The 13477-nt window shown below is 25.4% G+C and overlaps 1 protein-coding gene across 1 annotated transcript; it reads left to right on the plus strand.

Moving 5' to 3' along the window:
- Window positions 1-2398: 2398 nt before the first annotated feature.
- On the plus strand, window positions 2399-4781 carry LOC135926439 (exosome complex component CSL4-like). Its single transcript, XM_065462325.1, has 8 exons — window positions 2399-2527; window positions 2567-2682; window positions 2731-2805; window positions 2850-2938; window positions 2988-3021; window positions 3064-3114; window positions 4048-4129; window positions 4585-4781. Exons 1-8 carry the CDS (start codon window positions 2491-2493, stop codon window positions 4686-4688), a joined length of 588 nt encoding a protein of 195 aa, XP_065318397.1. The 5' UTR covers window positions 2399-2490; the 3' UTR covers window positions 4689-4781.
- The last annotated feature ends 8696 nt before the right edge of the window (window positions 4782-13477 follow it).

Genomic DNA, 13477 nt, shown 5'->3' on the forward strand with positions numbered 1-13477 from the left:
TATAGACGTTTAAGCAACAGGTCTCGGACTGTTGCGCGTACAAGTACGTGTGGCTTGCCCACAAACGTGTGAAGGGCTCCTCATTTTTCTCCCCTTAATTAACTATCCAGTTTGATGGATTTTTGAGGAAAACCTCACGTAGCTCTGTTGTATCCACAACCAGAGGGCGAAAACGCTTTTATCACGTACCAATCTAATGGGTTTTTGTTTTATTTGAGAGAACCGAACGTTTCGCTATTGTACATATTTCCAGCCAAAATGATCATGATGCTAGAAAAATATAGAATTTACAGTAAAACATTTGATGTGATAGGTCTAAATTTTATAAATATCTACAATTTTTATCATTGTAAGTGGCTGCAGATATTTAAAAAAAGACGATATATTTTATTCACACCATCTGCAATGAGAGAGGAAGCACCAATCTTGAAGTTTATTTTTTTAAAATAAATAATAAGATTTATTTAATTTTCTATGATAGTGCAGATAGTGATTACTTGTATGTTGTTATAAAAGATATAACCTGATAAGGCAAAGCTATGAATGGATATGACATCTTTATCTAGTATATGTAAACTAACTTGAAACCAAGAATCATTAGGAAGACTAGACGTCATTGTGGAAGACCTATTAAAACATTCATTACAAATTATTATTAATTAATTTTATAAAAATTATTTTAAATTCATTAATTTTATAAAATTTATCTGTCTATATATGTAATATAATTAAGAAAAATAAAATATGTGTAATTTATTTTTACATTTTTTAAATTGAATATTAAAAAGTTTTCAAATAAGAAATTAAAAACATTACTTAGTGAGTAAAATTGGATTATCTCATTGATTGATTTTGGTTTATTTAACAGGTTCACTTTACATAAAAGGATTCTCTTAAAAGGAAAATAAATATCATGTATGTAATTTGAATTTTGCAATTCATAATTTAAATATTAAAATGTTTTCAAATAAGAAATTAAAAACATATCTCAGTTAGCAACATTAGATTATCAATTATTTTATCATTTGATTTATTAATCATTGATGATTCTGATTTACTTAGCAGGGTCTATTTTCATAAATTAAAGATCTTAGTTAGCATGTTTTAAAGTAAGGTATAAATATTATATCTCTTGTTACAACTTTTAAGTAGCTTAGCTTTCTTTATCTTTTATTACACAATTAACTTTACTAATGATTTTCTATTTATTTTTATACAATTAACTTTAATATTTAGAACTTTCTATACTTTATTTTTACATAATTTTAAATTTAATAAATAAGTTAATGGATACTTCAATTAAATTTTTTTTAACATTCAAATAATTTATTTCTATAATGTAATAATATAATTGTATATAATGAATAAATTTTATAAAAGATTAATTGAAAATCTATGTTTATACATAAAATTGTAAGCCATGAGGACTCTTGATATATATATTTACCATCTATTGTCCCAAAACTATTTGGGAATCTTGATTGAAGCAAGAATTTTTGAGAAATCTAAAAATATAATGTAAATAAATATTATCTTTAATTTAAATAATAAATTTACTCTTTTCCATTTTTATTAGGTCTAGGCATATGATATACAGTAGAATTCCAAATCGCTTTGCACACACATTTTACAATATAGGCTATACAGAATTTTGATATCCTTGAGATATATTCTAAATGTGCAAAGAATACCCCAATAATTGAATACCTTTTATATAAATACTTATTAATGAATTGAATTATTTTATCTCAAGATAACAAATAATCTGCTTTCAGCATCAGTTACAATTAGTAAGTTTTGTATTAATAACATCATACATTAGCCCGAGAATGTATGAGAAGGTATATTTTCTCATTCTTGTATAATTATAAAATTGGGAATTTGTCAAATCCTCTTTTATACTAATATATTCAGAAGAAATTTTTCTTTTATCATATATTTAAGATGTCTTGCACCTCTTCCTTCCTTTATTTCTGTTAAGTAAATATAGGGTAAGAATTTTCCGTTTCATATTTTTAAAAAAAGTTAATACTTCGATTTAAACATAGTTGCGTTTACGTTTTCTATTTGCGTTTTAAAATGCTACGTTAAAAAGTTTAATTTGTGTGCACTATACTGATATAATTAAGTTTATGTTCTAAATGTTTTAAAAAAACCACAAAATTTATAAATTTTCGAAAATTAATAAAATTATGAGACATGTTCGAAATCTTAAATTATTAATTTTTTAAGTTTTGTAAAATTTAAAATTTAAAATTTAAAAAAAAACAAAAAAAAATGAAAAAAAAGAAAGAAAAACTGGCTAAAATATTGAGTTAGCAGTTTTTAAAAGTCGACTCAAATCCAACCGTTTAACAACACTACTTTCTAAAAAAATAATTATACAATGCCAATCACAAATCAATCAACTTTTAATTCTTAGTTGCTAAATAAAAAATTCTCTCTCATTTTTAGAATATTTAATATTACTTATATTATTATGTATTTAAAATGACTGAAGTTGAAAAAGCAAAGATTGTTTTACCAGGTAATATTGTTTTATTATATCTATTTATTAAATTATAAGGCGAAATTATTGGCAACACTGAATTTAATTTTCAACCTGGAAATGGTGCTTACTTGCATAATAACAAAATTTATTCTTCTTTGGTTGGAGAAGTTTATATTGAAAAATTAGAAAATGTATAATATTAATTAAAAGAGTAAACTTATATTCTATTATAATATAAGGAAAGTAAGCTATCAGTTAGAGGCCTAGAAAATTTTAATCCCTTGCCAAGGATGGGCTCAATAGTCACTTGTAAAGTAATATTTTTGTTATATAATAATAAATAGTTATGTAAATTTAGGTTACTCATGTAACTCAAAGAAATTGTAAATGTATTATTATTGCTATAGAAGATTATATATTAAAGGAGCCATTTAAGGGAATAATAAGGTTTGCTATGGTATATTCATTCACTATTATTTCATTCTTAAATTTATAGAAAAGAAGATATTGTTGATGTTAATAAAGATGAAGTTTGTATTTTTTTCTATTTTTGATAAAGATTTTTTCTTTAGGTCGAAGTAGTTAATTGTTTTCGCCCACAAGATATCATATTAGCACGTGTGGTAATATTTTTATTCTATGTTGTTTTTGAATTTATACTTGTTTTTCTAATATATACATATTAGAGGTTATTAACCTGGCCTGCAGGCCAAGGGAATACATTTTTGAGCCATACCAGACATATTAAAAATATTTTCATGGGTTATATCTAAAATTCATATTTTATATTAAAAAATATGGAATATTTATATATTTTCCTTCATAAAAAATTATTAACATTAGAGCAAGACAATTTGTACAAAATAATTATAAATAAAGAAAACACCTTATTATTATTATTTTCTTCCCAGCCAATATTATATTAAATTTGCTATACTATATATAAATCAGAGATCTACATTTTGACACATTGTGTATCATGAAACTTTAAAAATCTAGGGCAGGATTTTGAATAAAAATGTAATTATTATTTTTTATATAATAAACTTTTGCAAAAATCATTTTACTATGCTTAACTTCAAGGAGTAAAAAATCTATATAAATATTTCTGACCAAAGATTGGTATGTTTGTTTGTGGTTTTGATAAGAAATACAATGGGACACACAATCATTTAGTGTACCAGTTTATTTGAAGGGCACTTATAAGGTGAGATATTAAGCTGAACATTATTCAAAACATAATTTTTGTCAATCTACCTTGCTTGGTAAAAATAAATTTTCCTGGGACAAATTTAAAAATAAATTTAAATTATATCAATTAATTATTTGGAAAATTGATATTCATTTTAAAAATTCCATAAAATGATCAAAATTTTTTTAAAATTTTGTAAGGCTTAAAATTAAAAATATTATAGCAGGGGTGAAGAAATCATTTTAAAAAAAAATCTGGGGTAGGGAGGCTTCTAATTTTGACCCCCCCCCCCCTTAGATCTGATATAAATCAATGGTAAATTAGTATTTAGTATTTACTTTAATAAATATTTTATTTATCTTAGCTTTCAATGGGGGAAGCAAATTTTTACCTACTTACTACATGTGATGAATCCCTTGGTGTTTATATTGCCAAAAGCCAACATGGTTTATTTTTTTTCCTATCAAAAATAATCATCTATTATTTAAAAAATAATATTTTTTGAAAATTAAAATTTACTGGAATCACATTAGGAAAAAATAATAAAATCAAGAAGGAGTAATGGTGTGTTGTTAAATGGCTATTTTAAAAATGGCTAACTCATTATCTTAGCCTAAAGATATGAAAGCTGGGGATTTTACTCATGTGGCAGAAAGGCTTAGACATCTATTAATGAAATCTCGAGACTTGCATAATTTTTTTTGGCTAAAATACTGGGCTAGCCATTTTTAAAATTAAGCTATTTAACACTAATAGATCTATATATGAATCGACATGGGATGTAAGTTGGGAAAGAAAAGAAAAAAAATGAGAGTCATTTATTTTAAACAATGAGGAAAATTATATAGAACATCATATCAAACTTATTTGAAAACTAATTTATCATAATTGCTATTTTCAGGTGGATTGATGTACCCAATTAGTTGGACAGAGATGCAATGCCCCAAAACTTTTGTTAAAGAAAAGAGAAAAGTGGCCAAGATTATAAGAATCGTTGAATCTTAAAATAAAAATATCGTTATCTTCTTAATTATCCTTGTAATTTATATTGTACATATTATTTTACATTTCCACTATTTTATTCAGAATAAAGATATTTACAGGATTTTTATTGAAAATTTGTAAATACATATGAACATTCAAAATACAATTCAATGATTTTTATTTTTAAATTTTAACTTAAATGAATTAAACAAGTTTTGGGTTATTATACTTTCCATAAGCCATTAGCACTAAAATTTGTTTTTATCTACCATTGATTATCTGGTGCTTGATAAACCTTCATAGTTGGGTAATTACTATATTTTTAGCCGTTTAAGCCAATTTTTAGCTGGCTAAAAAATTGGCGAAATTAAGTTTTTAGCCGAATACTATCACTTTGACCTTAGGTTTTTTCTTAAAAAGATAGCAGCTCATGGAAGAAACTAATATAAATTAAAGCTCCTTAATGTTAACGATTTTCTCCTACAATCACCTAAATATTGAGCCAATATTTTGCCATGACCCAACACTAATCTTGAGTGTTAAGAATGAGGCCTCATGAGATGCTGTTGGTACCCCAATAAGCGCTGCTCTAAAATTTTTATAATTCTTTTAAGGCAATATGATACTTTTTTCCAATAATATTAATATTTTCAAAATCATATCTATTTCTTTCCGCTTCTAGAGCCACTTATAATCCCTTTGCATAAGGGAATTGGGGCCATTTTAGAATAAATAATTTAAGCCACGGGGGGGGGGGGGCAATGTATTAAAACAAGATAAAAGTTGTCATTTTTCTAAAAATCAAATTTTTTAACGAGCTTCAATGAGTCCTTTTCATGATCAAATTTTAATTAATATCAATCAAAAATAAAGTTTTTTTATGCATTTTATAAACCCTTTAGGTTTTTTCGAGGGTGAGATTAAATTTTAATATTAGATTTTAGTCTTTTCTTTATAAAATGAATTTTCATATCTTTTATTCTTCAATATATTAATTGTAAAGTCAACAGAATTTTTTAGCACCACTATATTAGTATCTACTGGTGATCAATTACTTATTTTATAAATTACAATATCCAATATGATTTATATTTTTGAATTAACAAAAATGAGGATGATAGATACTGCTTAGTCAACATAGTAATTTTGTAAATAACAACCTAATTTGCTAAACACCGACCAAAATTTATTAAAATGCAGAAAGATGCATTTATTTTTTAATATATATTAACGGAATCACAAGATCGAGTCCGATCTACTATTTCACCCCTCCCGATGGCGGTACAACCAAGTTGGCTGCGAAAAAAGGCATTTGGATTCGAACTTAGAACAATCGGATGGTAAGCGACGCTCTTATCGACTAGGCCACAGAGGCTTTCCTAAAATCACGATTTTTTAAATATATATTATGACCAAATTTTGCAGTATCTATCCAAATGGAAAATAAACAAAATACCAAATGGATTCTGTCAAGTAAGACTAGTGGTTTCTAATTATTAGTAGAAACTCCGAGTAAAAGTTCTATTAGAAAAGGAATAAATTATACTTAACTATAAGTCTAAAATACTCATGAATGATACGAGATATTTCCAAATGACCTGTCCATCTCTTGACTAAAATCTCTGAAGTATAGCTGTATATTTAGAGTACATATTAAAATGCCTAAGGAACTATACAATTAGTTTTTTAAACTTAAAAATTTACAATTACTCTAAACAACAAGATGCAACTTGTGATTTAAGCAAACCTTTAATTAATATTTTTTGATCAAAGTTAATTGCATTGACCAGAATTGACATTTGCACCATCGTTTATTATATTGTATGAATCAATTTTTAATTAGTCTTAAAACTATTAAATTCTCTTTAACTTTTTGCAAAAAATATATATAATTAAACTTGAATTCCTATTGCATCCTTTGTTTCATCAGCCTTAAGACTAAAAAAAATATCGCTTTTGTTATAATTTGTTGAGATAGAGTATAATACCATGTCCGGCAAATTAGATATGACTTAATTTCGATTTTGGGTGAAGTTTATTGGGCATTTTTTAGTATTTTATTTAATTTTTAATCTATGAAAACATGATAAAAAGTCCTGATGGAATATTTTTATCTGCATCAGTTATTATAGTGGAATTAGACTCACGAAAAGAGAGCTCGAGAAATAAAAATAATCTCGATATCGTTATTTCATTTAGATTAATAAGCGAATGAATAAGAATTTTGAGATAGGAAATATTATTGGGAGCCAAAAAAAACTTGGCGACCAGGCTTAAGGACTGGGCTACCCTGTTTAAGGGTCATTCCATGTCAAATCCATCAAGAAAATGAGATTTTCGGACGATCCTTTTAAAATAAAACTCGGAAGGATGGTTTTATATCGTTTAAATTGTATACAAAAAATTTTAAAGCTCTAGCCCAAATGTATCAGAAGTTGTACCCCTTCAAAGTCTAATGTGGGCATTTTCTTTTAAGGGATCTCAAATTACTCGAAAAAATATTCTTTAAAGTCACAAATTATATACCATTTTGTAGCCTTAAAATTCTCATCAGGAAAATATTATTTTTTAAAATATATTATTATCAATCTTGATACTACATATCCGGTAGAACAAAAACAAAATTTTTGAGCCAACCTTAATTTGGTACAATAAAACTCTTTAAATATGTTTACTACTAATATGATTTAATATCCAAGTAAAAATTAGAATCAAGGAAATAAAAATTTAAATTTCATTTCTATTTTTTTATAAATTTTGCCAATAAAAAAAAATCAAGCAATAGAGGGCTCTATCTTTTTGAATATTCTCCTATTTTTCATAATGTAGAATATTAAATATATTAAAGACCTAGAGAAGTGAAGAAAAAAAATTAAAACTGATCCAACTCGGAATTTAAAGAAATTTTCATTTTGGTTAGTTAGTATTTGTAAAATTTCGTTATTTTAAATAATTTTGTAAATGGTTACAAATAATAATAATAAAAATTTAGAGAAAAATTTCACAACCTAAATAAACTGTAATATTTTGAAAATCATAAATAACCCATAACTTTTGGATCGCCTATGTTTTCGACACGAATTGTTAACGTCTTGGTTTAAGGAGGATATTGTTATATGCACCTATAAAAATTTAATTAAATTTAAATATTGATATGATAGATGATCACATCTCAATATACAATTTATTTTATTTCTCAAGCTTCTTACAAATTTTAAATATTCAAATTATTAAAGATAATAATTCACAAAGCTGTTTTAGTTTTACAATCCTAGGAATATATTTTGTGAGGATTGACACTTCATCAATATAATTTACGACAAATAGCTTTTATAATTTTTGCCCCTTAAACCATAATTTTTATATAATACGGGTTTTCCACTAATTTTATAGCAATGAATATTGATTTTGTAAAATATTAGAAATAAACCAATATTCTTCACTAAAAATGTGTAATTAATTCTTCACAAATGCAGTATTTAATTTTTATTTCTTATTAGTAATTAATTTTTTTTATATATAATAATAATAATTAGAAGTGTTTAATATCTTGATTTAACATTATATTCATATTGTTTATATATGTTAAATTTTAAAAAAAATTTATTTTAAATATTAACACTAAATAATAACAAAAAATTTGAAGAAAGTATTTAAATAGAACTACTCTGAAAAATACTTTTTAGAAATAGATTTTAAATGCTAGTAATAATTTTTTTACTTATATATAATAAAAGCATATATTTCAACATATGTTTTTTAATTATATTGTACTTTATGCGAGAAAATAGTAAATAGGCATAATCAAATAAATAGGAAGTGGTGTTATAATTTTATGGGATATTTTGTAAGGAAAAGGATTTAACTTCCCTTTTTTCCTTATCTATTTCCTGTCTTTTACCTTTTTCTTTAATTTACATTTCCTTCCCATTTTCATTTCCTTTTCTATTTCTACATTTTTTTTATATTCGTTTCTCTTCATCTCCCTTTCCCTATTCCTTGCATTATGCTTTTTTTCCCTTTTCCTTTCGTTCCCTCTCTTCTTCCCTTTTTCTATATGCAAATATTTTGCTCGTCTCCGAAAGCCCAGTGCACAGACCGGGTAATTATTCGCCTTTTCTTTTACCTTTACCTTCTTTACCCATTTTTTTTTCTTTCCCCTTCCCCTTCCCCTTCCTCTTTTCTTTATTTTTTATTTTTTTTCCCTTTCCATTTTTCTTTTCCCTTTCGCATTTCTTTTTGATTTTGATTTTCATTTTCCTTTCTCTTTCTCTTTCTCTTTTCTTTCTTTTCTTTTCTTTTCTTTTCTTTTCCTTAATTTTATTTCCCTCTTTTTTCTCCTAACCTTCCATTTTCTTTTTCTCTCCATTTTCCCCCTTTCTCTTTATTTTTACTTTAGCATTTTTCTCTCCATTTATCTTTTTCTTACCATTTTAGTTATCCACATCTTCTCAGTTTTCCCTCTTATTTCTATTTCTATTTCCACTTTCCCCTTTTCTTTCTTTTCTTTTCTTATTCTTATTCTTTCGTCTTCTTTTTTTTCCTTTCCCCGTTCCTTTCACTTCTACTTTTTCACTTTTTCTTTCTCAATTCCTTTTCTTTCACTTCTCCTTTTTCTTTTTATTTCGCTTTTCCTTTTCCTTTTTTTCCACTTTCTTTTCCCTTTTTTCTCCATTCCCTTTCTTCTTATCTTAGCATTAGGATTTTCAATCATGGAATAAGATTTATTGCAAGATTCTGGCTTGCCATTTGCTTTCATGCATCGGTAATTTTCCGTTTATTCTCCTATTTTTAAAATAATTATTAAAGATCTGGACAAACCAGTTGGCACCCACTTACCACAATTTGTCTTTTTGTATAGATAGCTATATGTATCTGTCTCAAGATTGATCTCACAATCTACAGATTGTGATATGACGAATGAATATATGGTATAGTCTCATTAATCCTGACTTATGCAAGTAGGTGATGACACTGCCCACAACTACTATCTGATCTGACGAGAGGAAATTAGATAGTATTATTTTTAATCTTTTTGAAGATTGCCAATTGACATCTCCCCGCACAATATTTCTCTCTAATTTATTTTGCACAAATCACGAAAGGACAATACATGTCATGCTATATTTATTTTTTAAATACTATTATATATCAGTGGCATAGCTAGGAATTTTCTTTAGAGGGGGTCCATACATATAAAAGCCTGGGGGGGGGGGGGGTGCTCGAGCCTAGAGATTTCACGAATAATGTCTAAACCTTTGTATCATTTATGAGCAAAATTTTCAGGCTTGCATAATTTTCTAGCCAATATATTGAGTTAGCCATATCGGCTCAAGAGCCATTAACAACACTAATTTTAACATCAAAACCAGAAAAATATAAATATTCATGGTATTTATTTGATATAAAATCACTTTGAGTCTTTTGTTCATATAATCTTTAAAAAAAATTCTCTGGGAGGGGGGGGGGGGGTTAAAACCCCCTCTATAGCTACGCCACTGTTATATATCTATTCTTAAAGAATCTACTCTATAGAAAGCTCGCCCAATTGGTTCCCCGAACAATATTTGTCCAGATTTGAGATATACTCATTATTCTGAACATTGTTAATAAATATTTGTGTAATTTTTAATTCTCATTGTTCCTGTTATTAATAAATACATTTATTTTATGGCCATATATTAATAATATATTTTTTAATTTACCATTATATTTTTCTTTTTATTAAAACTTTGATGTCTTATGATTTGTGATCCATCACCACTGCTTGTGATTCATAGTCATTTCTAATTCCGCGCCATTTGTAATTCCCAGGTTACACACCCTGTGTAACGTGATATTTTAACTTAAATTTAAATTAACTCCCTTTAGTAATACTGACATTTATGATTGACGTAATAATAAAATAACATTATAAAATTTAGTGTGATATTTTAACTTAATTTAAATTAACTCCCTTTAGTAATACTGACATTTATGATTGACGTGATAATAATATTTTATTAAAATATCATTATATAATTTAATAATACTGACATTTATGACTGACATGTAATGTTAGAAGTTTTTATTATTTAGTAATCTGACATTTATGACTGACATGATATGTTAAAAGTTTCTATTATTTAGTAATACTGACATTTATGACTGACAAGATATGTTAAAAGTTTCTATTATTTAGTAATACTGACATTTATGACTGACATGATATGTTAAAAGTTTCTATTATTTAGTAATACTGACATTTATGACTGACATGATATGTTAAAAGTTTCTATTATTTAGTAATACTGACATTTATGACTGACATGATATGTTAAAAGTTTCTATTATTTAGTAATACTGACATTTATGACTGACATGATATGTTAAAAGTTTCTATTATTTAGTAATACTGACATTAGTAATACTGACATTTATGACTGACATGATATGTTAAAAGTTTCTATTATTTAGTAATACTGACATTTATGACTGACATGATATGTTAAAAGTTTTTATTATTTAATAATACTGACATTAGTAATACTGACATTTATGACTAACACATAATGTTGAAAATTTCTATTATTTAATGATATTGACATTAATGACTAACATGTAATGTTAAAAAGATTCTATTATTTAGTTATACTGACATTTATGACTTTATATTGCAATATTAACACTTATGACTGACTGGTGTTGCTTAAAGTTTATATGTTTAGCATATTGACTCTTATGAGTGATAAATAATTAAAATTTTCTAATATTAAAATTTATGAGATAGATAATATTTTAATTTCTGATATACCTATAAATAATTTAACGTCGAAAACGTCATAGCTTAATTTTAAAAAAGTTTGATTGAAATCTATATACACATGGTAGGTTAATTTATTCATATTTAAACATAAATTACATATCATTCATCAAATGATTCAATATCGTACTTTTTATAAAAATATCTATTAATAAAAAATATAAAAAGCTATATAATATAAATTAGCAATTGAATAGGACTTAACTCATCAAAAAGATGGTTAACTATTGTTTTTTATAAAAAAAAAACTATTAATAAAAAATATAATGCAATAAATATATTGTATAAATTCGTAATTGAATAACATTTAAGAAAAAGATGAAGTATTAAAAAAAATATAAAATGCAATAAATATAATTTAAATTTGCAATTGAATAGATTTCAACTTATAAAAAGGATGTCAAACTATTGTACTATAAAAAAAACTATTAATAAAAATATAGAATACAATGACATTTAACAAAAAGATACTTACCAATTATCATCTTTCAACTAAATTGGAATTAATATAAAAAAATATAAAATGCAATAAATATAATTTAAACTTAAAAAAAGGATGTCAAACTATTGTACTTTTTATAAAATATACTATTAATAAAAATATGAGTACAATAACATTTAACAAAAAGATACTTACCGATTATCATCTTTCAACTAAATTGCAATAAATATAATGGAATAAAAATATTAGAACAGATAATCACATTGATATAATTCTAACAAAATGATTGTTATTTATATTGCATAAATAAATATTTTCTTTAAATATTTTAATATTATTAAAAAATTTCATGGGCGAATAATAAGCCCATTTATATTGGGTATAGATTAATATATTTGTCTGTAACAATGTGGCCATAGATAATATTTCTACCTCTGTTGCCCAGACACCGTTTCCCATAACATTTCTGTTAACTAGGTATTTCTCTACAGGATATCCTATAAATTTTCCCATTTCCAATTTGAAATCTTCGCTCCTCATAAAAAGAATGCATTCCTCCCTAAGGTAATTATAATTTTCCTGGCTATTTGATATCTCTTGACTTATACACCTATAAACATGGTAAATAATTTAAATATTATATATAGATTATAACCTAAAAAAACAGTTCCCATCACCCACAATATGATCGGTTGTGAAAATCTCTTTTAATATACCACATTTTATCTTGGGATAACGTCCAATTACTTTGAAATTGAACCGTTTAGAGTGATATACCTTCCAGTTCCTTGTTGTGGGCAGAAAAAGTTCACCAATTTTCTTTGGTATTATTGCTTCCACAATAATTTGGTCATCTAAATTTGATAATTAAATAATAACATATTTTTAAAAAATATAACTACCCTGATCTTGTACACCTATATATCCTTCCTCTCTCACTATACTTTTAATAGCTATTATTGGATCTTCACCAAAAGTATCTATATCCAAAAAAATATATTAAATAATTTTATATATCATACCCTTTCTCTTGACACGTTTTATTTTAGTATCCTCCTTTTTAAATTCCAACCCTAGAATTTTAGATTTATCAAAAATATAATTTTTCCAATTTTTAAAAAATAAAACTTTCTCCTGAAACTTTTATTCCACAGGACATTTCTTCAAATAATGCTTCTTCTAATGAAAATATAATAATTAAAAATATATTTTCCTTTTTCCCAAATGCATTTGTTTACCTTCTCCTTCTCCAACTATAGTTTTAAGAAGCCTACAAACTTAATTATTTGTTCAATATGCAATATTTTAAAACAATATTCTATTAATTGAAAGAGAATTTTAAATTGAGTACTGTATCCTAGCTTATAAGAGCAATATATACCTGATTATGTTAAAGTACATTTTAAAAGTGTGACAAGCTTTTTAGGTGATATCAGGCTAAATTTAAGCAATATTTTAAAACAATATTCTATTAATTGAAAGAGAATTTTAAATTGAGTACTGTATCCTAGCTTATAAGAGCAATATATACCTGATTATGTTAAAGTACATTTTAAAAGTGTGACA

The sequence above is a fragment of the Gordionus sp. m RMFG-2023 genome, chromosome 3 (assembly GCF_954871325.1).
Source record: "Gordionus sp. m RMFG-2023 chromosome 3, tfGorSpeb1-WG-v2, whole genome shotgun sequence".
Taxonomy (NCBI): Eukaryota; Metazoa; Nematomorpha; class Gordioida; order Chordodea; family Parachordodidae; genus Gordionus; species Gordionus sp. m RMFG-2023.

Excerpts from the sequence above, each read along its gene's own strand:
- LOC135926439 (XM_065462325.1), top strand. The coding sequence starts at position 2,491 with ATGACTGAAGTTGAAAAAGCAAAGATTGTTTTACCAG. Across the intron at positions 2,806-2,849 it reads GCTCAATAGTCACTTGTAAA|GTTACTCATGTAACTCAAAG; the intron begins GTAATATTTTTG and ends ATGTAAATTTAG. Across the intron at positions 3,115-4,047 it reads ATATCATATTAGCACGTGTG|CTTTCAATGGGGGAAGCAAA; the intron begins GTAATATTTTTA and ends TATTTATCTTAG.